This window comes from Balearica regulorum, chromosome 5 (genome assembly GCF_011004875.1).
Source record: "Balearica regulorum gibbericeps isolate bBalReg1 chromosome 5, bBalReg1.pri, whole genome shotgun sequence".
NCBI classification, from domain to species: domain Eukaryota; kingdom Metazoa; phylum Chordata; class Aves; order Gruiformes; family Gruidae; genus Balearica; species Balearica regulorum.
Window position 1 is genome coordinate 9,953,824 of NC_046188.1, and position 26,815 is coordinate 9,980,638.

The window sequence follows — 26,815 nt, forward strand, 5'->3', positions numbered from 1 at the left end:
AAAATACACATGCCGAAAGTCAAGGTGCCCAGCGTGGTCTTCTCCAAGCCGACCGTCAAGGCTCCCAAACTGGACGCAGATGCCAGCCTGCACAAAGTCGACGCCAGCCTCCCAGAGGCAGAGCTCAAGGCCGGCGCCGGCGACATCAGCATCGCGGCCCCCGACATCAAGCTGCCCTCCGTCGAAGGCTCCCTCGAGCTCCAGGCACCCGAGATAGACCTCAAGGTGCCCTCTGGCGAAGGCTCGCTTGACGGCGCCGAGCTGGAAGCCGCGGGCCTGAAAGGGAAGTTCAAGTTGCCCAAGTTCGACAAGCCCAAATTCGGAGTGGCGCCTCCCAAGGCGGAAGGGTTGGAAGTCGAGGTCAGCCTGCCCGCCGCAGAGGTCGAGCTCCCCTCCGCCACCGTGACGGCTGCAGGGGAGGGCCCCGCGCTGGCCCTCAAAGCCGACGTCCCCGGCGCCAAGGCCGAAGGGGCCGGCTGGAAGGTGGAGAAGCCCTCCCTCAAAATGCCCAAAGCTGACATCAAAGCTCCCAAGGTGGACGTCAGCCTCCCGTCCGTCGACGTCACCCTTCCCAAGGCCAGCGTCGACCTGCAGGCGCCCGAGGCGGCCCTCACCCTCGAAGGGGAAGCAAAAGCCCCGGAGAAGGAGGCCGCGAAGACCAAGGACGGCAAGTTCAAGATGCCCAAGTTCGGCATGCCCTCCTTTGGCTGGTCCAGCAGCAGAGAGGCCAAGGGCACCGTGGCCGCCGATGGGGACGTCAGCCTCAAGGAGCCCCAAGTGACGGTGCCCTCGGGAACCGCCGAAGTCGACGTGACCCTGCCCGCGGCCGAGATCCAAGCGCCCGGCGTGGAGGTGACCGTCGAGACGGCCGCCGGAGGTGACGGCGAGAAAGGTCGATTCAAGATGCCCGACGTCAAGATGCCCAGCGTCAAGCTGCCCAAAGTCAAAGCTCCCCACGTGCAGGTCAGCCTGCCAAAGGCGGAGGTCTCGCTGCCCAAAGCCCAGGCCGAAGTCCAGGAGGGCGAAGTCGCCCTGCAGGGCCCCGACGCCGAAGGCGGCCTGGAGGTGGCTGCCGGCAAAGTTGAGGGCGGCGGCATGAAAATACACATGCCGAAAGTCAAGGTGCCCAGCGTGGTCTTCTCCAAGCCGACCGTCAAGGCTCCCAAACTGGACGCAGATGCCAGCCTGCACAAAGTCGACGCCAGCCTCCCAGAGGCAGAGCTCAAGGCCGGCGCCGGCGACATCAGCATCGCGGCCCCCGACATCAAGCTGCCCTCCGTCGAAGGCTCCCTCGAGCTCCAGGCACCCGAGATAGACCTCAAGGTGCCCTCTGGCGAAGGCTCGCTTGACGGCGCCGAGCTGGAAGCCGCGGGCCTGAAAGGGAAGTTCAAGTTGCCCAAGTTCGACAAGCCCAAATTCGGAGTGGCGCCTCCCAAGGCGGAAGGGTTGGAAGTCGAGGTCAGCCTGCCCGCCGCAGAGGTCGAGCTCCCCTCCGCCACCGTGACGGCTGCAGGGGAGGGCCCCGCGCTGGCCCTCAAAGCCGACGTCCCCGGCGCCAAGGCCGAAGGGGCCGGCTGGAAGGTGGAGAAGCCCTCCCTCAAAATGCCCAAAGCTGACATCAAAGCTCCCAAGGTGGACGTCAGCCTCCCGTCCGTCGACGTCACCCTTCCCAAGGCCAGCGTCGACCTGCAGGCGCCCGAGGCGGCCCTCACCCTCGAAGGGGAAGCAAAAGCCCCGGAGAAGGAGGCCGCGAAGACCAAGGACGGCAAGTTCAAGATGCCCAAGTTCGGCATGCCCTCCTTTGGCTGGTCCAGCAGCAGAGAGGCCAAGGGCACCGTGGCCGCCGATGGGGACGTCAGCCTCAAGGAGCCCCAAGTGACGGTGCCCTCGGGAACCGCCGAAGTCGACGTGACCCTGCCCGCGGCCGAGATCCAAGCGCCCGGCGTGGAGGTGACCGTCGAGACGGCCGCCGGAGGTGACGGCGAGAAAGGTCGATTCAAGATGCCCGACGTCAAGATGCCCAGCGTCAAGCTGCCCAAAGTCAAAGCTCCCCACGTGCAGGTCAGCCTGCCAAAGGCGGAGGTCTCGCTGCCCAAAGCCCAGGCCGAAGTCCAGGAGGGCGAAGTCGCCCTGCAGGGCCCCGACGCCGAAGGCGGCCTGGAGGTGGCTGCCGGCAAAGTTGAGGGCGGCGGCATGAAAATACACATGCCGAAAGTCAAGGTGCCCAGCGTGGTCTTCTCCAAGCCGACCGTCAAGGCTCCCAAACTGGACGCAGATGCCAGCCTGCACAAAGTCGACGCCAGCCTCCCAGAGGCAGAGCTCAAGGCCGGCGCCGGCGACATCAGCATCGCGGCCCCCGACATCAAGCTGCCCTCCGTCGAAGGCTCCCTCGAGCTCCAGGCACCCGAGATAGACCTCAAGGTGCCCTCTGGCGAAGGCTCGCTTGACGGCGCCGAGCTGGAAGCCGCGGGCCTGAAAGGGAAGTTCAAGTTGCCCAAGTTCGACAAGCCCAAATTCGGAGTGGCGCCTCCCAAGGCGGAAGGGTTGGAAGTCGAGGTCAGCCTGCCCGCCGCAGAGGTCGAGCTCCCCTCCGCCACCGTGACGGCTGCAGGGGAGGGCCCCGCGCTGGCCCTCAAAGCCGACGTCCCCGGCGCCAAGGCCGAAGGGGCCGGCTGGAAGGTGGAGAAGCCCTCCCTCAAAATGCCCAAAGCTGACATCAAAGCTCCCAAGGTGGACGTCAGCCTCCCGTCCGTCGACGTCACCCTTCCCAAGGCCAGCGTCGACCTGCAGGCGCCCGAGGCGGCCCTCACCCTTGAAGGGGAAGCAAAAGCCCCGGAGAAGGAGGCCGCGAAGACCAAGGACGGCAAGTTCAAGATGCCCAAGTTCGGCATGCCCTCCTTTGGCTGGTCCAGCAGCAGAGAGGCCAAGGGCACCGTGGCCGCCGATGGGGACGTCAGCCTCAAGGAGCCCCAAGTGACGGTGCCCTCGGGAACCGCCGAAGTCGACGTGACCCTGCCCGCGGCCGAGATCCAAGCGCCCGGCGTGGAGGTGACCGTCGAGACGGCCGCCGGAGGTGACGGCGAGAAAGGTCGATTCAAGATGCCCGACGTCAAGATGCCCAGCGTCAAGCTGCCCAAAGTCAAAGCTCCCCACGTGCAGGTCAGCCTGCCAAAGGCGGAGGTCTCGCTGCCCAAAGCCCAGGCCGAAGTCCAGGAGGGCGAAGTCGCCCTGCAGGGCCCCGACGCCGAAGGCGGCCTGGAGGTGGCTGCCGGCAAAGTTGAGGGCGGCGGCATGAAAATACACATGCCGAAAGTCAAGGTGCCCAGCGTGGTCTTCTCCAAGCTGACCGTCAAGGCTCCCAAACTGGACGCAGATGCCAGCCTGCACAAAGTCGACGCCAGCCTCCCAGAGGCAGAGCTCAAGGCCGGCGCCGGCGACATCAGCATCGCGGCCCCCGACATCAAGCTGCCCTCCGTCGAAGGCTCCCTCGAGCTCCAGGCACCCGAGATAGACCTCAAGGTGCCCTCTGGCGAAGGCTCGCTTGACGGCGCCGAGCTGGAAGCCGCGGGCCTGAAAGGGAAGTTCAAGTTGCCCAAGTTCGACAAGCCCAAATTCGGAGTGGCGCCTCCCAAGGCGGAAGGGTTGGAAGTCGAGGTCAGCCTGCCCGCCGCAGAGGTCGAGCTCCCCTCCGCCACCGTGACGGCTGCAGGGGAGGGCCCCGCGCTGGCCCTCAAAGCCGACGTCCCCGGCGCCAAGGCCGAAGGGGCCGGCTGGAAGGTGGAGAAGCCCTCCCTCAAAATGCCCAAAGCTGACATCAAAGCTCCCAAGGTGGACGTCAGCCTCCCGTCCGTCGACGTCACCCTTCCCAAGGCCAGCGTCGACCTGCAGGCGCCCGAGGCGGCCCTCACCCTCGAAGGGGAAGCAAAAGCCCCGGAGAAGGAGGCCGCGAAGACCAAGGACGGCAAGTTCAAGATGCCCAAGTTCGGCATGCCCTCCTTTGGCTGGTCCAGCAGCAGAGAGGCCAAGGGCACCGTGGCCGCCGATGGGGACGTCAGCCTCAAGGAGCCCCAAGTGACGGTGCCCTCGGGAACCGCCGAAGTCGACGTGACCCTGCCCGCGGCCGAGATCCAAGCGCCCGGCGTGGAGGTGACCGTCGAGACGGCCGCCGGAGGTGACGGCGAGAAAGGTCGATTCAAGATGCCCGACGTCAAGATGCCCAGCGTCAAGCTGCCCAAAGTCAAAGCTCCCCACGTGCAGGTCAGCCTGCCAAAGGCGGAGGTCTCGCTGCCCAAAGCCCAGGCCGAAGTCCAGGAGGGCGAAGTCGCCCTGCAGGGCCCCGACGCCGAAGGCGGCCTGGAGGTGGCTGCCGGCAAAGTTGAGGGCGGCGGCATGAAAATACACATGCCGAAAGTCAAGGTGCCCAGCGTGGTCTTCTCCAAGCCGACCGTCAAGGCTCCCAAACTGGACGCAGATGCCAGCCTGCGCAAAGTCGACGCCAGCCTCCCAGAGGCAGAGCTCAAGGCCGGCGCCGGCGACATCAGCATCGCGGCCCCCGACATCAAGCTGCCCTCCGTCGAAGGCTCCCTCGAGCTCCAGGCACCCGAGATAGACCTCAAGGTGCCCTCTGGCGAAGGCTCGCTTGACGGCGCCGAGCTGGAAGCCGCGGGCCTGAAAGGGAAGTTCAAGTTGCCCAAGTTCGACAAGCCCAAATTCGGAGTGGCGCCTCCCAAGGCGGAAGGGTTGGAAGTCGAGGTCAGCCTGCCCGCCGCAGAGGTCGAGCTCCCCTCCGCCACCGTGACGGCTGCAGGGGAGGGCCCCGCGCTGGCCCTCAAAGCCGACGTCCCCGGCGCCAAGGCCGAAGGGGCCGGCTGGAAGGTGGAGAAGCCCTCCCTCAAAATGCCCAAAGCTGACATCAAAGCTCCCAAGGTGGACGTCAGCCTCCCGTCCGTCGACGTCACCCTTCCCAAGGCCAGCGTCGACCTGCAGGCGCCCGAGGCGGCCCTCACCCTCGAAGGGGAAGCAAAAGCCCCGGAGAAGGAGGCCGCGAAGACCAAGGACGGCAAGTTCAAGATGCCCAAGTTCGGCATGCCCTCCTTTGGCTGGTCCAGCAGCAGAGAGGCCAAGGGCACCGTGGCCGCCGATGTGGACGTCAGCCTCAAGGAGCCCCAAGTGACGGTGCCCTCGGGAACCGCCGAAGTCGACGTGACCCTGCCCGCGGCCGAGATCCAAGCGCCCGGCGTGGAGGTGACCGTCGAGACGGCCGCCGGAGGTGACGGCGAGAAAGGTCGATTCAAGATGCCCGACGTCAAGATGCCCAGCGTCAAGCTGCCCAAAGTCAAAGCTCCCCACGTGCAGGTCAGCCTGCCAAAGGCGGAGGTCTCGCTGCCCAAAGCCCAGGCCGAAGTCCAGGAGGGCGAAGTCGCCCTGCAGGGCCCCGACGCCGAAGGCGGCCTGGAGGTGGCTGCCGGCAAAGTTGAGGGCGGCGGCATGAAAATACACATGCCGAAAGTCAAGGTGCCCAGCGTGGTCTTCTCCAAGCCGACCGTCAAGGCTCCCAAACTGGACGCAGATGCCAGCCTGCACAAAGTCGACGCCAGCCTCCCAGAGGCAGAGCTCAAGGCCGGCGCCGGCGACATCAGCATCGCGGCCCCCGACATCAAGCTGCCCTCCGTCGAAGGCTCCCTCGAGCTCCAGGCACCCGAGATAGACCTCAAGGTGCCCTCTGGCGAAGGCTCGCTTGACGGCGCCGAGCTGGAAGCCGCGGGCCTGAAAGGGAAGTTCAAGTTGCCCAAGTTCGACAAGCCCAAATTCGGAGTGGCGCCTCCCAAGGCGGAAGGGTTGGAAGTCGAGGTCAGCCTGCCCGCCGCAGAGGTCGAGCTCCCCTCCGCCACCGTGACGGCTGCAGGGGAGGGCCCCGCGCTGGCCCTCAAAGCCGACGTCCCCGGCGCCAAGGCCGAAGGGGCCGGCTGGAAGGTGGAGAAGCCCTCCCTCAAAATGCCCAAAGCTGACATCAAAGCTCCCAAGGTGGACGTCAGCCTCCCGTCCGTCGACGTCACCCTTCCCAAGGCCAGCGTCGACCTGCAGGCGCCCGAGGCGGCCCTCACCCTCGAAGGGGAAGCAAAAGCCCCGGAGAAGGAGGCCGCGAAGACCAAGGACGGCAAGTTCAAGATGCCCAAGTTCGGCATGCCCTCCTTTGGCTGGTCCAGCAGCAGAGAGGCCAAGGGCACCGTGGCCGCCGATGGGGACGTCAGCCTCAAGGAGCCCCAAGTGACGGTGCCCTCGGGAACCGCCGAAGTCGACGTGACCCTGCCCGCGGCCGAGATCCAAGCGCCCGGCGTGGAGGTGACCGTCGAGACGGCCGCCGGAGGTGACGGCGAGAAAGGTCGATTCAAGATGCCCGACGTCAAGATGCCCAGCGTCAAGCTGCCCAAAGTCAAAGCTCCCCACGTGCAGGTCAGCCTGCCAAAGGCGGAGGTCTCGCTGCCCAAAGCCCAGGCCGAAGTCCAGGAGGGCGAAGTCGCCCTGCAGGGCCCCGACGCCGAAGGCGGCCTGGAGGTGGCTGCCGGCAAAGTTGAGGGCGGCGGCATGAAAATACACATGCCGAAAGTCAAGGTGCCCAGCGTGGTCTTCTCCAAGCCGACCGTCAAGGCTCCCAAACTGGACGCAGATGCCAGCCTGCACAAAGTCGACGCCAGCCTCCCAGAGGCAGAGCTCAAGGCCGGCGCCGGCGACATCAGCATCGCGGCCCCCGACATCAAGCTGCCCTCCGTCGAAGGCTCCCTCGAGCTCCAGGCACCCGAGATAGACCTCAAGGTGCCCTCTGGCGAAGGCTCGCTTGACGGCGCCGAGCTGGAAGCCGCGGGCCTGAAAGGGAAGTTCAAGTTGCCCAAGTTCGACAAGCCCAAATTCGGAGTGGCGCCTCCCAAGGCGGAAGGGTTGGAAGTCGAGGTCAGCCTGCCCGCCGCAGAGGTCGAGCTCCCCTCCGCCACCGTGACGGCTGCAGGGGAGGGCCCCGCGCTGGCCCTCAAAGCCGACGTCCCCGGCGCCAAGGCCGAAGGGGCCGGCTGGAAGGTGGAGAAGCCCTCCCTCAAAATGCCCAAAGCTGACATCAAAGCTCCCAAGGTGGACGTCAGCCTCCCGTCCGTCGACGTCACCCTTCCCAAGGCCAGCGTCGACCTGCAGGCGCCCGAGGCGGCCCTCACCCTCGAAGGGGAAGCAAAAGCCCCGGAGAAGGAGGCCGCGAAGACCAAGGACGGCAAGTTCAAGATGCCCAAGTTCGGCATGCCCTCCTTTGGCTGGTCCAGCAGCAGAGAGGCCAAGGGCACCGTGGCCGCCGATGGGGACGTCAGCCTCAAGGAGCCCCAAGTGACGGTGCCCTCGGGAACCGCCGAAGTCGACGTGACCCTGCCCGCGGCCGAGATCCAAGCGCCCGGCGTGGAGGTGACCGTCGAGACGGCCGCCGGAGGTGACGGCGAGAAAGGTCGATTCAAGATGCCCGACGTCAAGATGCCCAGCGTCAAGCTGCCCAAAGTCAAAGCTCCCCACGTGCAGGTCAGCCTGCCAAAGGCGGAGGTCTCGCTGCCCAAAGCCCAGGCCGAAGTCCAGGAGGGCGAAGTCGCCCTGCAGGGCCCCGACGCCGAAGGCGGCCTGGAGGTGGCTGCCGGCAAAGTTGAGGGCGGCGGCATGAAAATACACATGCCGAAAGTCAAGGTGCCCAGCGTGGTCTTCTCCAAGCCGACCGTCAAGGCTCCCAAACTGGACGCAGATGCCAGCCTGCACAAAGTCGACGCCAGCCTCCCAGAGGCAGAGCTCAAGGCCGGCGCCGGCGACATCAGCATCGCGGCCCCCGACATCAAGCTGCCCTCCGTCGAAGGCTCCCTCGAGCTCCAGGCACCCGAGATAGACCTCAAGGTGCCCTCTGGCGAAGGCTCGCTTGACGGCGCCGAGCTGGAAGCCGCGGGCCTGAAAGGGAAGTTCAAGTTGCCCAAGTTCGACAAGCCCAAATTCGGAGTGGCGCCTCCCAAGGCGGAAGGGTTGGAAGTCGAGGTCAGCCTGCCCGCCGCAGAGGTCGAGCTCCCCTCCGCCACCGTGACGGCTGCAGGGGAGGGCCCCGCGCTGGCCCTCAAAGCCGACGTCCCCGGCGCCAAGGCCGAAGGGGCCGGCTGGAAGGTGGAGAAGCCCTCCCTCAAAATGCCCAAAGCTGACATCAAAGCTCCCAAGGTGGACGTCAGCCTCCCGTCCGTCGACGTCACCCTTCCCAAGGCCAGCGTCGACCTGCAGGCGCCCGAGGCGGCCCTCACCCTCGAAGGGGAAGCAAAAGCCCCGGAGAAGGAGGCCGCGAAGACCAAGGACGGCAAGTTCAAGATGCCCAAGTTCGGCATGCCCTCCTTTGGCTGGTCCAGCAGCAGAGAGGCCAAGGGCACCGTGGCCGCCGATGGGGACGTCAGCCTCAAGGAGCCCCAAGTGACGGTGCCCTCGGGAACCGCCGAAGTCGACGTGACCCTGCCCGCGGCCGAGATCCAAGCGCCCGGCGTGGAGGTGACCGTCGAGACGGCCGCCGGAGGTGACGGCGAGAAAGGTCGATTCAAGATGCCCGACGTCAAGATGCCCAGCGTCAAGCTGCCCAAAGTCAAAGCTCCCCACGTGCAGGTCAGCCTGCCAAAGGCGGAGGTCTCGCTGCCCAAAGCCCAGGCCGAAGTCCAGGAGGGCGAAGTCGCCCTGCAGGGCCCCGACGCCGAAGGCGGCCTGGAGGTGGCTGCCGGCAAAGTTGAGGGCGGCGGCATGAAAATACACATGCCGAAAGTCAAGGTGCCCAGCGTGGTCTTCTCCAAGCCGACCGTCAAGGCTCCCAAACTGGACGCAGATGCCAGCCTGCACAAAGTCGACGCCAGCCTCCCAGAGGCAGAGCTCAAGGCCGGCGCCGGCGACATCAGCATCGCGGCCCCCGACATCAAGCTGCCCTCCGTCGAAGGCTCCCTCGAGCTCCAGGCACCCGAGATAGACCTCAAGGTGCCCTCTGGCGAAGGCTCGCTTGACGGCGCCGAGCTGGAAGCCGCGGGCCTGAAAGGGAAGTTCAAGTTGCCCAAGTTCGACAAGCCCAAATTCGGAGTGGCGCCTCCCAAGGCGGAAGGGTTGGAAGTCGAGGTCAGCCTGCCCGCCGCAGAGGTCGAGCTCCCCTCCGCCACCGTGACGGCTGCAGGGGAGGGCCCCGCGCTGGCCCTCAAAGCCGACGTCCCCGGCGCCAAGGCCGAAGGGGCCGGCTGGAAGGTGGAGAAGCCCTCCCTCAAAATGCCCAAAGCTGACATCAAAGCTCCCAAGGTGGACGTCAGCCTCCCGTCCGTCGACGTCACCCTTCCCAAGGCCAGCGTCGACCTGCAGGCGCCCGAGGCGGCCCTCACCCTCGAAGGGGAAGCAAAAGCCCCGGAGAAGGAGGCCGCGAAGACCAAGGACGGCAAGTTCAAGATGCCCAAGTTCGGCATGCCCTCCTTTGGCTGGTCCAGCAGCAGAGAGGCCAAGGGCACCGTGGCCGCCGATGGGGACGTCAGCCTCAAGGAGCCCCAAGTGACGGTGCCCTCGGGAACCGCCGAAGTCGACGTGACCCTGCCCGCGGCCGAGATCCAAGCGCCCGGCGTGGAGGTGACCGTCGAGACGGCCGCCGGAGGTGACGGCGAGAAAGGTCGATTCAAGATGCCCGACGTCAAGATGCCCAGCGTCAAGCTGCCCAAAGTCAAAGCTCCCCACGTGCAGGTCAGCCTGCCAAAGGCGGAGGTCTCGCTGCCCAAAGCCCAGGCCGAAGTCCAGGAGGGCGAAGTCGCCCTGCAGGGCCCCGACGCCGAAGGCGGCCTGGAGGTGGCTGCCGGCAAAGTTGAGGGCGGCGGCATGAAAATACACATGCCGAAAGTCAAGGTGCCCAGCGTGGTCTTCTCCAAGCCGACCGTCAAGGCTCCCAAACTGGACGCAGATGCCAGCCTGCACAAAGTCGACGCCAGCCTCCCAGAGGCAGAGCTCAAGGCCGGCGCCGGCGACATCAGCATCGCGGCCCCCGACATCAAGCTGCCCTCCGTCGAAGGCTCCCTCGAGCTCCAGGCACCCGAGATAGACCTCAAGGTGCCCTCTGGCGAAGGCTCGCTTGACGGCGCCGAGCTGGAAGCCGCGGGCCTGAAAGGGAAGTTCAAGTTGCCCAAGTTCGACAAGCCCAAATTCGGAGTGGCGCCTCCCAAGGCGGAAGGGTTGGAAGTCGAGGTCAGCCTGCCCGCCGCAGAGGTCGAGCTCCCCTCCGCCACCGTGACGGCTGCAGGGGAGGGCCCCGCGCTGGCCCTCAAAGCCGACGTCCCCGGCGCCAAGGCCGAAGGGGCCGGCTGGAAGGTGGAGAAGCCCTCCCTCAAAATGCCCAAAGCTGACATCAAAGCTCCCAAGGTGGACGTCAGCCTCCCGTCCGTCGACGTCACCCTTCCCAAGGCCAGCGTCGACCTGCAGGCGCCCGAGGCGGCCCTCACCCTCGAAGGGGAAGCAAAAGCCCCGGAGAAGGAGGCCGCGAAGACCAAGGACGGCAAGTTCAAGATGCCCAAGTTCGGCATGCCCTCCTTTGGCTGGTCCAGCAGCAGAGAGGCCAAGGGCACCGTGGCCGCCGATGTGGACGTCAGCCTCAAGGAGCCCCAAGTGACGGTGCCCTCGGGAACCGCCGAAGTCGACGTGACCCTGCCCGCGGCCGAGATCCAAGCGCCCGGCGTGGAGGTGACCGTCGAGACGGCCGCCGGAGGTGACGGCGAGAAAGGTCGATTCAAGATGCCCGACGTCAAGATGCCCAGCGTCAAGCTGCCCAAAGTCAAAGCTCCCCACGTGCAGGTCAGCCTGCCAAAGGCGGAGGTCTCGCTGCCCAAAGCCCAGGCCGAAGTCCAGGAGGGCGAAGTCGCCCTGCAGGGCCCCAACGCCGAAGGCGGCCTGGAGGTGGCTGCCGGCAAAGTTGAGGGCGGCGGCATGAAAATACACATGCCGAAAGTCAAGGTGCCCAGCGTGGTCTTCTCCAAGCCGACCGTCAAGGCTCCCAAACTGGACGCAGATGCCAGCCTGCACAAAGTCGACGCCAGCCTCCCAGAGGCAGAGCTCAAGGCCGGCGCCGGCGACATCAGCATCGCGGCCCCCGACATCAAGCTGCCCTCCGTCGAAGGCTCCCTCGAGCTCCAGGCACCCGAGATAGACCTCAAGGTGCCCTCTGGCGAAGGCTCGCTTGACGGCGCCGAGCTGGAAGCCGCGGGCCTGAAAGGGAAGTTCAAGTTGCCCAAGTTCGACAAGCCCAAATTCGGAGTGGCGCCTCCCAAGGCGGAAGGGTTGGAAGTCGAGGTCAGCCTGCCCGCCGCAGAGGTCGAGCTCCCCTCCGCCACCGTGACGGCTGCAGGGGAGGGCCCCGCGCTGGCCCTCAAAGCCGACGTCCCCGGCGCCAAGGCCGAAGGGGCCGGCTGGAAGGTGGAGAAGCCCTCCCTCAAAATGCCCAAAGCTGACATCAAAGCTCCCAAGGTGGACGTCAGCCTCCCGTCCGTCGACGTCACCCTTCCCAAGGCCAGCGTCGACCTGCAGGCGCCCGAGGCGGCCCTCACCCTCGAAGGGGAAGCAAAAGCCCCGGAGAAGGAGGCCGCGAAGACCAAGGACGGCAAGTTCAAGATGCCCAAGTTCGGCATGCCCTCCTTTGGCTGGTCCAGCAGCAGAGAGGCCAAGGGCACCGTGGCCGCCGATGGGGACGTCAGCCTCAAGGAGCCCCAAGTGACGGTGCCCTCGGGAACCGCCGAAGTCGACGTGACCCTGCCCGCGGCCGAGATCCAAGCGCCCGGCGTGGAGGTGACCGTCGAGACGGCCGCCGGAGGTGACGGCGAGAAAGGTCGATTCAAGATGCCCGACGTCAAGATGCCCAGCGTCAAGCTGCCCAAAGTCAAAGCTCCCCACGTGCAGGTCAGCCTGCCAAAGGCGGAGGTCTCGCTGCCCAAAGCCCAGGCCGAAGTCCAGGAGGGCGAAGTCGCCCTGCAGGGCCCCGACGCCGAAGGCGGCCTGGAGGTGGCTGCCGGCAAAGTTGAGGGCGGCGGCATGAAAATACACATGCCGAAAGTCAAGGTGCCCAGCGTGGTCTTCTCCAAGCCGACCGTCAAGGCTCCCAAACTGGACGCAGATGCCAGCCTGCACAAAGTCGACGCCAGCCTCCCAGAGGCAGAGCTCAAGGCCGGCGCCGGCGACATCAGCATCGCGGCCCCCGACATCAAGCTGCCCTCCGTCGAAGGCTCCCTCGAGCTCCAGGCACCCGAGATAGACCTCAAGGTGCCCTCTGGCGAAGGCTCGCTTGACGGCGCCGAGCTGGAAGCCGCGGGCCTGAAAGGGAAGTTCAAGTTGCCCAAGTTCGACAAGCCCAAATTCGGAGTGGCGCCTCCCAAGGCGGAAGGGTTGGAAGTCGAGGTCAGCCTGCCCGCCGCAGAGGTCGAGCTCCCCTCCGCCACCGTGACGGCTGCAGGGGAGGGCCCCGCGCTGGCCCTCAAAGCCGACGTCCCCGGCGCCAAGGCCGAAGGGGCCGGCTGGAAGGTGGAGAAGCCCTCCCTCAAAATGCCCAAAGCTGACATCAAAGCTCCCAAGGTGGACGTCAGCCTCCCGTCCGTCGACGTCACCCTTCCCAAGGCCAGCGTCGACCTGCAGGCGCCCGAGGCGGCCCTCACCCTCGAAGGGGAAGCAAAAGCCCCGGAGAAGGAGGCCGCGAAGACCAAGGACGGCAAGTTCAAGATGCCCAAGTTCGGCATGCCCTCCTTTGGCTGGTCCAGCAGCAGAGAGGCCAAGGGCACCGTGGCCGCCGATGGGGACGTCAGCCTCAAGGAGCCCCAAGTGACGGTGCCCTCGGGAACCGCCGAAGTCGACGTGACCCTGCCCGCGGCCGAGATCCAAGCGCCCGGCGTGGAGGTGACCGTCGAGACGGCCGCCGGAGGTGACGGCGAGAAAGGTCGATTCAAGATGCCCGACGTCAAGATGCCCAGCGTCAAGCTGCCCAAAGTCAAAGCTCCCCACGTGCAGGTCAGCCTGCCAAAGGCGGAGGTCTCGCTGCCCAAAGCCCAGGCCGAAGTCCAGGAGGGCGAAGTCGCCCTGCAGGGCCCCGACGCCGAAGGCGGCCTGGAGGTGGCTGCCGGCAAAGTTGAGGGCGGCGGCATGAAAATACACATGCCGAAAGTCAAGGTGCCCAGCGTGGTCTTCTCCAAGCCGACCGTCAAGGCTCCCAAACTGGACGCAGATGCCAGCCTGCACAAAGTCGACGCCAGCCTCCCAGAGGCAGAGCTCAAGGCCGGCGCCGGCGACATCAGCATCGCGGCCCCCGACATCAAGCTGCCCTCCGTCGAAGGCTCCCTCGAGCTCCAGGCACCCGAGATAGACCTCAAGGTGCCCTCTGGCGAAGGCTCGCTTGACGGCGCCGAGCTGGAAGCCGCGGGCCTGAAAGGGAAGTTCAAGTTGCCCAAGTTCGACAAGCCCAAATTCGGAGTGGCGCCTCCCAAGGCGGAAGGGTTGGAAGTCGAGGTCAGCCTGCCCGCCGCAGAGGTCGAGCTCCCCTCCGCCACCGTGACGGCTGCAGGGGAGGGCCCCGCGCTGGCCCTCAAAGCCGACGTCCCCGGCGCCAAGGCCGAAGGGGCCGGCTGGAAGGTGGAGAAGCCCTCCCTCAAAATGCCCAAAGCTGACATCAAAGCTCCCAAGGTGGACGTCAGCCTCCCGTCCGTCGACGTCACCCTTCCCAAGGCCAGCGTCGACCTGCAGGCGCCCGAGGCGGCCCTCACCCTCGAAGGGGAAGCAAAAGCCCCGGAGAAGGAGGCCGCGAAGACCAAGGACGGCAAGTTCAAGATGCCCAAGTTCGGCATGCCCTCCTTTGGCTGGTCCAGCAGCAGAGAGGCCAAGGGCACCGTGGCCGCCGATGGGGACGTCAGCCTCAAGGAGCCCCAAGTGACGGTGCCCTCGGGAACCGCCGAAGTCGACGTGACCCTGCCCGCGGCCGAGATCCAAGCGCCCGGCGTGGAGGTGACCGTCGAGACGGCCGCCGGAGGTGACGGCGAGAAAGGTCGATTCAAGATGCCCGACGTCAAGATGCCCAGCGTCAAGCTGCCCAAAGTCAAAGCTCCCCACGTGCAGGTCAGCCTGCCAAAGGCGGAGGTCTCGCTGCCCAAAGCCCAGGCCGAAGTCCAGGAGGGCGAAGTCGCCCTGCAGGGCCCCGACGCCGAAGGCGGCCTGGAGGTGGCTGCCGGCAAAGTTGAGGGCGGCGGCATGAAAATACACATGCAGAAAGTCAAGGTGCCCAGCGTGGTCTTCTCCAAGCCGACCGTCAAGGCTCCCAAACTGGACGCAGATGCCAGCCTGCACAAAGTCGACGCCAGCCTCCCAGAGGCAGAGCTCAAGGCCGGCGCCGGCGACATCAGCATCGCGGCCCCCGACATCAAGCTGCCCTCCGTCGAAGGCTCCCTCGAGCTCCAGGCACCCGAGATAGACCTCAAGGTGCCCTCTGGCGAAGGCTCGCTTGACGGCGCCGAGCTGGAAGCCGCGGGCCTGAAAGGGAAGTTCAAGTTGCCCAAGTTCGACAAGCCCAAATTCGGAGTGGCGCCTCCCAAGGCGGAAGGGTTGGAAGTCGAGGTCAGCCTGCCCGCCGCAGAGGTCGAGCTCCCCTCCGCCACCGTGACGGCTGCAGGGGAGGGCCCCGCGCTGGCCCTCAAAGCCGACGTCCCCGGCGCCAAGGCCGAAGGGGCCGGCTGGAAGGTGGAGAAGCCCTCCCTCAAAATGCCCAAAGCTGACATCAAAGCTCCCAAGGTGGACGTCAGCCTCCCGTCCGTCGACGTCACCCTTCCCAAGGCCAGCGTCGACCTGCAGGCGCCCGAGGCGGCCCTCACCCTCGAAGGGGAAGCAAAAGCCCCGGAGAAGGAGGCCGCGAAGACCAAGGACGGCAAGTTCAAGATGCCCAAGTTCGGCATGCCCTCCTTTGGCTGGTCCAGCAGCAGAGAGGCCAAGGGCACCGTGGCCGCCGATGGGGACGTCAGCCTCAAGGAGCCCCAAGTGACGGTGCCCTCGGGAACCGCCGAAGTCGACGTGACCCTGCCCGCGGCCGAGATCCAAGCGCCCGGCGTGGAGGTGACCGTCGAGACGGCCGCCGGAGGTGACAGCGAGAAAGGTCGATTCAAGATGCCCGACGTCAAGATGCCCAGCGTCAAGCTGCCCAAAGTCAAAGCTCCCCACGTGCAGGTCAGCCTGCCAAAGGCGGAGGTCTCGCTGCCCAAAGCCCAGGCCGAAGTCCAGGAGGGCGAAGTCGCCCTGCAGGGCCCCGACGCCGAAGGCGGCCTGGAGGTGGCTGCCGGCAAAGTTGAGGGCGGCGGCATGAAAATACACATGCCGAAAGTCAAGGTGCCCAGCGTGGTCTTCTCCAAGCCGACCGTCAAGGCTCCCAAACTGGACGCAGATGCCAGCCTGCACAAAGTCGACGCCAGCCTCCCAGAGGCAGAGCTCAAGGCCGGCGCCGGCGACATCAGCATCGCGGCCCCCGACATCAAGCTGCCCTCCGTCGAAGGCTCCCTCGAGCTCCAGGCACCCGAGATAGACCTCAAGGTGCCCTCTGGCGAAGGCTCGCTTGACGGCGCCGAGCTGGAAGCCGCGGGCCTGAAAGGGAAGTTCAAGTTGCCCAAGTTCGACAAGCCCAAATTCGGAGTGGCGCCTCCCAAGGCGGAAGGGTTGGAAGTCGAGGTCAGCCTGCCCGCCGCAGAGGTCGAGCTCCCCTCCGCCACCGTGACGGCTGCAGGGGAGGGCCCCGCGCTGGCCCTCAAAGCCGACGTCCCCGGCGCCAAGGCCGAAGGGGCCGGCTGGAAGGTGGAGAAGCCCTCCCTCAAAATGCCCAAAGCTGACATCAAAGCTCCCAAGGTGGACGTCAGCCTCCCGTCCGTCGACGTCACCCTTCCCAAGGCCAGCGTCGACCTGCAGGCGCCCGAGGCAGCCCTCACCCTCGAAGGGGAAGCAAAAGCCCCGGAGAAGGAGGCCGCGAAGACCAAGGACGGCAAGTTCAAGATGCCCAAGTTCGGCATGCCCTCCTTTGGCTGGTCCAGCAGCAGAGAGGCCAAGGGCACCGTGGCCGCCGATGGGGACGTCAGCCTCAAGGAGCCCCAAGTGACGGTGCCCTCGGGAACCGCCGAAGTCGACGTGACCCTGCCCGCGGCCGAGATCCAAGCGCCCGGCGTGGAGGTGACCGTCGAGACGGCCGCCAGAGGTGACGGCGAGAAAGGTCGATTCAAGATGCCCGACGTCAAGATGCCCAGCGTCAAGCTGCCCAAAGTCAAAGCTCCCCACGTGCAGGTCAGCCTGCCAAAGGCGGAGGTCTCGCTGCCCAAAGCCCAGGCCGAAGTCCAGGAGGGCGAAGTCGCCCTGCAGGGCCCCGACGCCGAAGGCGGCCTGGAGGTGGCTGCCGGCAAAGTTGAGGGCGGCGGCATGAAAATACACATGCCGAAAGTCAAGGTGCCCAGCGTGGTCTTCTCCAAGCCGACCGTCAAGGCTCCCAAACTGGACGCAGATGCCAGCCTGCACAAAGTCGACGCCAGCCTCCCAGAGGCAGAGCTCAAGGCCGGCGCCGGCGACATCAGCATCGCGGCCCCCGACATCAAGCTGCCCTCCGTCGAAGGCTCCCTCGAGCTCCAGGCACCCGAGATAGACCTCAAGGTGCCCTCTGGCGAAGGCTCGCTTGACGGCGCCGAGCTGGAAGCCGCGGGCCTGAAAGGGAAGTTCAAGTTGCCCAAGTTCGACAAGCCCAAATTCGGAGTGGCGCCTCCCAAGGCGGAAGGGTTGGAAGTCGAGGTCAGCCTGCCCGCCGCAGAGGTCGAGCTCCCCTCCGCCACCGTGACGGCTGCAGGGGAGGGCCCCGCGCTGGCCCTCAAAGCCGACGTCCCCGGCGCCAAGGCCGAAGGGGCCGGCTGGAAGGTGGAGAAGCCCTCCCTCAAAATGCCCAAAGCTGACATCAAAGCTCCCAAGGTGGACGTCAGCCTCCCGTCCGTCGACGTCACCCTTCCCAAGGCCAGCGTCGACCTGCAGGCGCCCGAGGCGGCCCTCACCCTCGAAGGGGAAGCAAAAGCCCCGGAGAAGGAGGCCGCGAAGACCAAGGACGGCAAGTTCAAGATGCCCAAGTTCGGCATGCCCTCCTTTGGCTGGTCCAGCAGCAGAGAGGCCAAGGGCACCGTGGCCGCCGATGGGGACGTCAGCCTCAAGGAGCCCCAAGTGACGGTGCCCTCGGGAACCGCCGAAGTCGACGTGACCCTGCCCGCGGCCGAGATCCAAGCGCCCGGCGTGGAGGTGACCGTCGAGACGGCCGCCGGAGGTGACGGCGAGAAAGGTCGATTCAAGATGCCCGACGTCAAGATGCCCAGCGTCAAGCTGCCCAAAGTCAAAGCTCCCCACGTGCAGGTCAGCCTGCCAAAGGCGGAGGTCTCGCTGCCCAAAGCCCAGGCCGAAGTCCAGGAGGGCGAAGTCGCCCTGCAGGGCCCCGACGCCGAAGGCGGCCTGGAGGTGGCTGCCGGCAAAGTTGAGGGCGGCGGCATGAAAATACACATGCCGAAAGTCAAGGTGCCCAGCGTGGTCTTCTCCAAGCCGACCGTCAAGGCTCCCAAACTGGACGCAGATGCCAGCCTGCACAAAGTCGACGCCAGCCTCCCAGAGGCAGAGCTCAAGGCCGGCGCCGGCGACATCAGCATCGCGGCCCCCGACATCAAGCTGCCCTCCGTCGAAGGCTCCCTCGAGCTCCAGGCACCCGAGATAGACCTCAAGGTGCCCTCTGGCGAAGGCTCGCTTGACGGCGCCGAGCTGGAAGCCGCGGGCCTGAAAGGGAAGTTCAAGTTGCCCAAGTTCGACAAGCCCAAATTCGGAGTGGCGCCTCCCAAGGCGGAAGGGTTGGAAGTCGAGGTCAGCCTGCCCGCCGCAGAGGTCGAGCTCCCCTCCGCCACCGTGACGGCTGCAGGGGAGGGCCCCGCGCTGGCCCTCAAAGCCGACGTCCCCGGCGCCAAGGCCGAAGGGGCCGGCTGGAAGGTGGAGAAGCCCTCCCTCAAAATGCCCAAAGCTGACATCAAAGCTCCCAAGGTGGACGTCAGCCTCCCGTCCGTCGACGTCACCCTTCCCAAGGCCAGCGTCGACCTGCAGGCGCCCGAGGCGGCCCTCACCCTCGAAGGGGAAGCAAAAGCCCCGGAGAAGGAGGCCGCGAAGACCAAGGACGGCAAGTTCAAGATGCCCAAGTTCGGCATGCCCTCCTTTGGCTGGTCCAGCAGCAGAGAGGCCAAGGGCACCGTGGCCGCCGATGTGGACGTCAGCCTCAAGGAGCCCCAAGTGACGGTGCCCTCGGGAACCGCCGAAGTCGACGTGACCCTGCCCGCGGCCGAGATCCAAGCACCAAGTTTTCAGCTTGTAACATCTTCCTCCTCTGGAAAAGAGGATGAGATGGGTAAAGCTAAAGCTTCCCTATTTAGAATGCCCAAGGTTTCTCTGTCTAAAAGTTCTAAATCTCAGGCACAGAGTAAGTCTGGATTTGAAGTCCCAGTGTTAGAAACTCCTGGTGTTTCAGTAACAGAGGAAACTCCTGCTGATCTTTCAGGCAGTGTTGAATCTAAACTTTTTCCTGATAATATGGGAGATAGTGGCTCTAAAAATACTAAATTCAGAATTCCTAGCTTGGGTTTCTCCAGAGTCGATATTGGTTCTTCTAAAATTGCACAGGATTCCCCAATACCAAAAGGGGATATTACTCTTACTAAATATGAAATTAATCTAGCAGAATCTGAATCAAAAATATCATCTCTTGCTCATGAGAATCTTTCAGTAACAGATTTTGAAATTTTAAAGTACGATGGTTCTGTTGAGCAAGGAAGTCTTAAGCCAGGAGGGAAAACACCAGCTGCTGAAATAGATGTGAGTGATACAGAGTTTACAGTTAAAATTCCTAAATTCCGAAAACCAAAATTTGGAATTTCATGGTCTAAGGGAAAACTATCAGAAAGTGATGTTGGTTCCAAAATGGAAACCGAAATTTCCAAGGGAAAGATGTCATCTGATCTGACTGATACTGATAAACCAACTCAGATTCCTGATGCCAAATTAGATATAAAGATGCACAAGCCTTCACCTGAAGTTGTTCTGGATTCACCGAAGTGTGATGTCAGTCTCCCATCAATGCAAGTTACTGTGCCAAAATTAGAAGTTGATATCCATGGACCAGATTTAGAATGCAAGGCAGAACAGGAAGTAGTTTCAGGAGAGAAGGACAGTGAGGAGAAAGAAAACAAATTTAAAACATCAAAATTCAAACTTCCTTCATTTCATTGGTCACCAAAGAAAGAAGCTATTGCTCCTTCTGAAGTTGAGGCACATCTGGAAGAACCCACTTTATCTACTTTACCTGGAGACGCAGAATCTGAATTAACATTTCCTACCCCTGAGAATGAATACATTCATGAGGAATTTGATGCATCAACAGAAAAAGATGGTGAAAAGGGCAGAAACAGGAGGTCCCAATTTAGCATGCCAAAGATCTCATTTTCTAAAATGAAGGGTCAGAAAGTCCATGTCTCTCTGCCCATACTGGAAACTGACATTTGTGGTCCCAAAGAAGAAAAAGAAGGTGTTTCAGTAGGGAAATCTGAGAAAGGGAGTAGTGGAGAAGGGGCAGGAATGAGCATGAAAGTACCAAAAGTTACAGTCCCAACTTTGGAATTTTCCAAACCAGAAGTCAAAGCTCCCAAAATAGAGATGGATATTAGCATGCCTACAGGTGAGGTCATACTTCCTACATGTGAAGAAGATGACCTGACATTGAACTCAGCTGCTGCTAATGCCAGCCTCTCCACCTCAGATATTAAGATGATAACTGAAGGCTCCCTTGAGGTGAAGATTCCTGACACAAGCATTGAAAGCACATCAAGTGAAATTGCTGTGGGTGACATCAAAATAAAAATTGAAGGTCCTGAAGGGAAACAAAAAATGTCTAAATTCCAAATGCCAAAGTTTGGTATTATACATTCTAAAGGGAAAGGGTCAGAAAGCGAGATCAGCCAATCCAAATCAGAAGTCAAGGTTCCCCAACTAAAAGCAATGGTAGAAATAGCTGACATTGCTGTTGAAGCACCAAATTTGGAGGTGGAATGTGGTACAGGATCAGAAATTTACAGCCCTAAAGTCAAAATGACCAAAGCTGACTATAAGGCAGCAGAGGCTGATGCTCACCTCCCATCAGCTGACATTTCTATTGCAAAACCAGACAATGATATTCAGGATTCAGATGCAGCACTAAAAATCAAAGGGGAAATAAAGCAAGATGGAGATGGAGAAGAGAAGGAAGGACATTTCAAAATGCCAAAATTCAAACTGCCATCCTTCAGTTGGTCACCAAAGAAGGAAGCAAGTGTTAAACTAGTTTCTGGAGCAAATTTGGAAGATCATAAACTTGGTGTAATGTCAGGCAGAATTGACACAGAACTGAGAGGAACCCTAACTGATGATCAAGGTACTGAGACAGCCCTTGATCTGGAAATATCTGCAGGAAAAGTTGAACAAAAAAGTCCAATTAAAAAGCCTCAATTTGTCATGCCTAAAATTTCACTCTCCAAGATCAAGGTTCCCAAATCTCAGACACATTCACCAAAAGTTGAAGCTGGTGCTACTATTCCTAAAACAGAGAGAGAGTGCGATGCTTCAATACAGATACCTGATATAGAAAGAAGTCATTCTGAAAGGACAGAAGAAGGGACACAAATAAGCATAAAACTGGCTGATGTTAAGATCCCCCCTCTAGAGTTTTCCAAAATAGAAACTGGAGCCTCCCAAACTGACGTGGGAGTCAGCTCAGCAAAGATTGATGCTGCTCAGCCTCCCTCAGAGGGGAGTTATCAACAGGTTGTCCTAAAATTGAGTTCTACCGATGAAGATAAGATTCATAAAACAGGTATTAAGTTCCCCAAAGGACAAGCTTCAACTGAACTGAGGAGCCCTGAAACAGTAAAAGAAAGATCATCAGTTGTGGATGGAAGAAAGATGAAGTTGGAAGGTCCTGAAGGGAAGATTAAAATGCCCAAATTCCAGAAGCCAAAGTTTGGAATCTCCTTAACAAAAGGGAAAGGCCCAGAGACAGAGATTAGCTCTCCAAAAATAGAAGCTGAGCTACCCCAGCTAAAAATTACAAATGAAATTGCTGACATTGCTGTGGGAGTTCCAGCATCAGAACTTACATCTGATGTGTCAGATCCTGGAGTAGGTGTTTATGTTTGTACGACGAAAATGCCCCAAGTTCTGGCAGATGGCATGGAAGCTCCAAAAGTAGACATAAGCCCCCAGATAGTGTCTAAACCAATGACAGAGGGAGCTATTGAGAGCCTTGAAGAGAAAGAAATCAAATTAAAAGAAGAACATGAAATAAAAGCTGAAGAAGTTCAGACTGAAGAACATCAGGGATGGCTTAAAATGCCAAAATTCAGAATACCTGCATTTGGCAGGACATCCTTAAAGGAAAAAAAAGGTGATGCTGATATTGAAAGAAGTATCGAAAAAACTCAGGCAGGCATTCTCTCTGCCAAAGTACAAACTGAAACAAGTACTCCTGAAAATACCTTCTCATTACCACACGCAGTTGCTGAAATAACTATTGGAAAAGAAGGGATTCCAAAATTAGGAGATTCTGTGAAGAGTTCTGATATTGGCTTGCCAAAGATGGAAGGAGATATTTCATTATCCCCAGAAAGAACAGACAGTAGAGTGAATATTCCAAAAACTGAAACTTACGCAGATGTAGTTAAGCATGGTGCTGAAGGACAAAAACCACATACTTCCGAATTCACAGTGTCTTCAGCAGAATTGTCTAAATCATACCTAACTGCTTCAGAAATTGACAAAGACAACAGTTTAACAAATAAGTTTCCTACATGTACTCCGACTGTTCAAGAGCATAAAGTCAAATCACAGAATATACAAGTCTCAAAGGTAGAAAGTTCCACTAAGTTAGAGACTTCAGAAGTAGGATGTAAACCATCATCAGCTGAAATTACTCTGGATGCAACACAGGAGAAAATAGGTGTTAGTCTTCCAAAGGAAGAGCTAGATATTCAAGATCAAGAGGCAGTAATTAAAGAAGGAAAGATAAAGGATGAGATGAAAATTATAGGAAAAGACAGTGAAGGAAGTCAATTAAAAAGGTCTACACTTGAACAGTCTACAACAAAGGGATCAGAAGATGGTGCTTATGTTACAGCTAAGCTGGGGGATCTAAAGGTAGAAGTTCCAGGAGTGAAAATGGATGTTAAAATTGCTACAGTAGATCCTCAAATGAAACTTCAAGTGAAAAGTGTTGAAAAGGACAGGTCTGCAGATGTGAAAGTGCAAGTAGAAGACAGAGCAGAAACAAGTAAAATTAAAACATACAAGTTTAAGATTCCAAAGTTTGGAGTGTTGCATTCAGAAGTGAAGGACTTTGAAGATGATATCAGTTTGCCAAAGGGAGAAGCTGATACAATATCTAAACCAGAATTGGGCACTGCAGAAATGCAGTTTCAAAAATCAGAAGGATCCAGTGGCCTGAAAAGTTCAGCTCTAGATCATTCGGAAATGTCTGCCAGAATAACAGTGGACAAATCACAAGGTGGCCCAGAAGTAAATATAAAAATTCCCAAACTAAAAATACCAAGATTCACTTTTGAAGCTCTCCCAACTGAAGCTCATGTTTTAATGTCAAAAGTGGTAACAGATCCAAAAGGATCTAGTACTGACATTGAAGTAGTGCAACTGCAAGCAAGCTCTGCTATCCATGAAGAAACACCAGAGGCTCTAGAAGGTGGCATTCAAAAGGCAAAAAGCAAAATTCTAACACTGACTGAACCTGACATTAAAACAGCACAGATGACTACTACCATAGAGTCCTCCCTTTCAAATGCAGGGCAAGACATTCATTGGTCATATGTAGAGGGCCAAGAAGTTAGTGAGAAAGTAGAACCTGAACACGTTGCTATTGAAAGGTGTGAGATTTACACTACTGAAATACTGAAAGAATCAGAGATTCTCTCATCAGAAGTCAAAACTGCTACTTTGGGATTCTCATTGCTCAAGGTGAAGTTGCCTGAATCACAGAGCAACTTAGAAGTGCTAGTCCAGCAGCCATATTCAACAGAAGATGTATCAGTGAGCAAACCTAAACATGCTGATGAAAGCTTTGGAGTAGCAGCACAGAGTATTGGCAGTGCTGAGCTTAAAGTGTCTGACAAACCACACAGTGAGACTAAAGAATCTAGTGGAGAAGTAAGTTTGTCAAAGGTAAAAACATTTGCTATTGAAGTAAAGCCTTCCAGTAAACCTGAAGAGAGTCATCCTGATAAGTCACCAGCGGGCATAACTGCAGGTCCCCTCTCTAAAGATGAGGATGTAGCTGAAGCACTAGAAGATGAAGAAAAAGACATAACCAATGAAAAAGAGAAGACTGATAGTAAAAGATCTCCTGGAAGATTCAAATTTTGGCTTCCGACTATTGGCTTTTCATCATCTGGTGATGAAACTAGCACAGATTCAAAAACAGAAGTAAAAAAATCAGTTCCAGAAGATGTGAAACCTGCTGACACATCAGATAATGAAACTTCTAAGCAAACTGAAAAAACTGGATGGTTTAGATTTCCCAAGCTTGGTTTCACATCTCCTTCTAAAAAGGCTAAGGCTGTTGACAAAGAAGAGACAGGTCATAAAGAGGGAAGAATCTCAGATGAAGATAGCCCATCAGATAAACCTGATGTATTTTTTGATGCACAAGAAAGCTTATCACCTAAAGAAACAGAGGGTGAAAAAGCTGAAACTGATGGGGCCTCATCTAATGTTCCAGTTTCTCGAACTATCGTGACATCTTCAGCAAGAACCGAACTAATCTTGTTGGAGGAAGAAAAAGATAGTCAATCTAATTCTCCTGGAGATACAACTAAATGAAAATTGTTTTTTCGCAACCCTCAATGAAAATAATGAAAATAAAATAATCTACGTGTACTGAAAAAAATATTTTCTTAATCTTCTAGTAACTGAAATTTAAACAAAACCCAAAGCTGATATTTATGAAAACAGTTGAACAGAATTTAGCACATTTAAATTTTCAAGTACATGGATGTGCTGTACTGTGCACTAATAAAAATACTGATTTCTTCAAATCTGCCCCAAAGGCAACAATATCTACAGGTACAGAGGAGCCCATAGTTTTAGCAAAGTCTGAAAAGATACCTGAACCATGAAAGTAAATTATTGAAAAGCTTGATGATAGCAAAAAGACTTGTTAAATAGGCTTCTCAAAAACACATTGATCATGTTTAGATTATAGGTTGTTTCCAGAATGGAGTATAAACTAGTACTATGAGAACTATATTTACCTGTTTAGATTTTGGACCTTTCTGACCTGCTTTTGCTTTCTTATTAAAATATTTTTCTTTATTTCAGCTAAGGTAACATGTATATTCCACAAACATTTTACAATGCAAAATAATTTAAAAAATACTAGTTTAGGGACACTAATGCTTTATCCCTTCCTCTCTTCTCATTTTTTGGTTATTCTGGTGGGTCATATTTAGCCATAAAAGAATTTTTAAAAAAACAACAGAATAAATTCAAGACCAAAAACATGTAACTAATTCACATTTTTAAGATACCAAAATAAAACATGCTGACAAAGAATAATTATTAAAATGTGGATAAATAAATGTTAATGTATATATTTACTGGATAGTTAAAGGCACAGAGTGATCTACCACACTGGTGGCATTGCTTCAAAGATTTTCTGGGAAAGGAGATGTATATAATTATTTACTTCTTTGTTTATATTAATGCTTCTCTCAAGTGCACAACGAAAACAGAGTATGTATGTGACAGCCTTCACATGTAACATTGAAACACTGTCTGTATTCTTAATTCACAATAAACTCATCATATGAAACTCGAGTAGTGTGAGTTACTGATTGTGCTGTTAGCATTTTCTGGTTCTGAAAATCCCGGCTTAAATTTGCAAAAAAGTTCGAGTATACCCCACTGTCTGCTGAGTGACAGAACAGTTTCAATATTTAGGGGTAATATTTCCGTATTTGGTGATAATGGTTACAAACTAATCTGAGACTTTTCACTCATTACAATCCTGAGTTTTATGGAATTGCACGTGCAGCCATGCTTCGTTATAGTAGTTTTCCCATTTTCTTTCTCCTTATTCTACTTAGTACAGGGAAAGCAGACACAGCAAAACATTTAGAAATTGGGTTGTAAAGGAAGCGTACTTGGTTGTCTAACCATCTGTGGCTTGAGATGTTCTTCATTTTTATATCTTTGTGGTAGGCTTAAATATTCTAAAGAGAACTGCTGGCAGTTATTCTAAAGAGAACTCTAATTATCTCTGAAGAGACTGTGCACGTAAGTGTTAGGCATCTATCATTTATTTGGATCATGCAGCATTTCCCTGAAGTTTCCCTAAGCTTAAAATTCATTGTTCAATAGACCCAAAATTACCACATATACCAGGATTGAGGAAAGCATTGTTATAAAGTCAGAAAAATTGCATCCAGAAAAAGGTGATGTATGTATCGAGTGCACTTTCAGCAAGTTTGCTGACAACACCAAGCTGTGTGGTGCGGTTGACATGCTGGAGGGAAGGGATGCCATCCAGAGGGACCTTGACAGGCTTGAGAGGTGGGCCTGTGTGAACCGCATGAAGTTCAACAAGGCCAAGTGCAAGGTCCTGCACATGGGTCAGGGTAATCCCAAGCACAAATATGGGCTGGGTGGAGAATGGATTGAAAGCAGCCCCGAGGAGAAGGACTTGGGGGTGTTGATTGATGAGAAGTTCAACATGAGCCAGCAATGTCACTTGCAGCCCAGAAAGCCAACCGTGTCCTGGGCTGCATCAAAAGAAGCGTGACCAGCAGGTCGAGGGAGGGGATTCTGCCCCTCTACTCCGCTCTTGTGAGACCCCATCTGGAGTACTGCATCCAGCTCTGGGGTCCCAAGCACAAGAAAGACATGGAGCTGTTGGAGCGAGTCCAGAGGAGGCCACAAAGCTGATTGGAGGGCTGGAGCACCTCTCCTATGAGAACAGGCTGAGAGAGTTGGGATTGTTCAGCCTGGAGAAGAGAAGGCTCCAGGGAGATCTAATTGCGGCCTCCCAGTACCTAAAGGGGCCTAGAGGAAAGATGGTGAGGGACTGTTTACAAGGGCATGTAGTGATAGGACAAGGGGTAATGGGTTTAAGCTGAAGGAGGGTCGATTTAGATTCGATGTTAGGAAGAAATTCTTTCCTGTGAGGGTGGTGAGACACTGAAAAAGGTTGCCCAGAGAAGTTGTGGATGCCCCATCCCTGGAAGTGTTCAAGGCCAGGTTGGATGGGGCTTTGGGCAACCTGGTCTAGTGGAGGGTGTCCCTGCCCATGGCAGGGGGGTTGGAACTAGATGATCTTTGAGGTGCCTTCCAACCCAAACCATTCTATAATTCTATGTAATCAAGGACATCCCGTTCTAACAGCAGTTCACATCTGCCTGCAAAGCAGCCTTCACATATTCAACTGTTTCTCAGGTAGTGTCCATTTACTTACACCCACAAATAGGAATCCACCTAGACAGCACTGAATATAGGAGTCTGTTGCAAAGGTGAAAGAATGAAATCAATTAGAATTGAGCTCTGAGATAAGAATGACCACAGAGCAATAATCACTATGAAGTTTTTAAAAGATGAATGAAATAGTTAAGGGAAGAGCAGTAGAGAAAAGAAGCAGCAATAAAATCTTCCTCCAAATAGGCTACTGTCAGCTTTGGGA

General features: G+C 57.9%; 1 protein-coding gene across 1 annotated transcript in view; it reads left to right on the top strand.

The window, feature by feature from the left end:
- AHNAK2 (AHNAK nucleoprotein 2) overlaps positions 1 to 24,954 on the top strand; it is a 58,808-nt gene extending 33,854 nt beyond the window's left edge. The window contains exon 8 of the mRNA XM_075753005.1: positions 49 to 24,954. Within this exon, the coding sequence (XP_075609120.1) occupies positions 49 to 23,964 (23,916 nt within the window). The 3' untranslated portion in view covers positions 23,965 to 24,954. The remainder of the gene's footprint in view (positions 1 to 48) is intronic.
- The last annotated feature ends 1,861 nt before the right edge of the window (positions 24,955 to 26,815 follow it).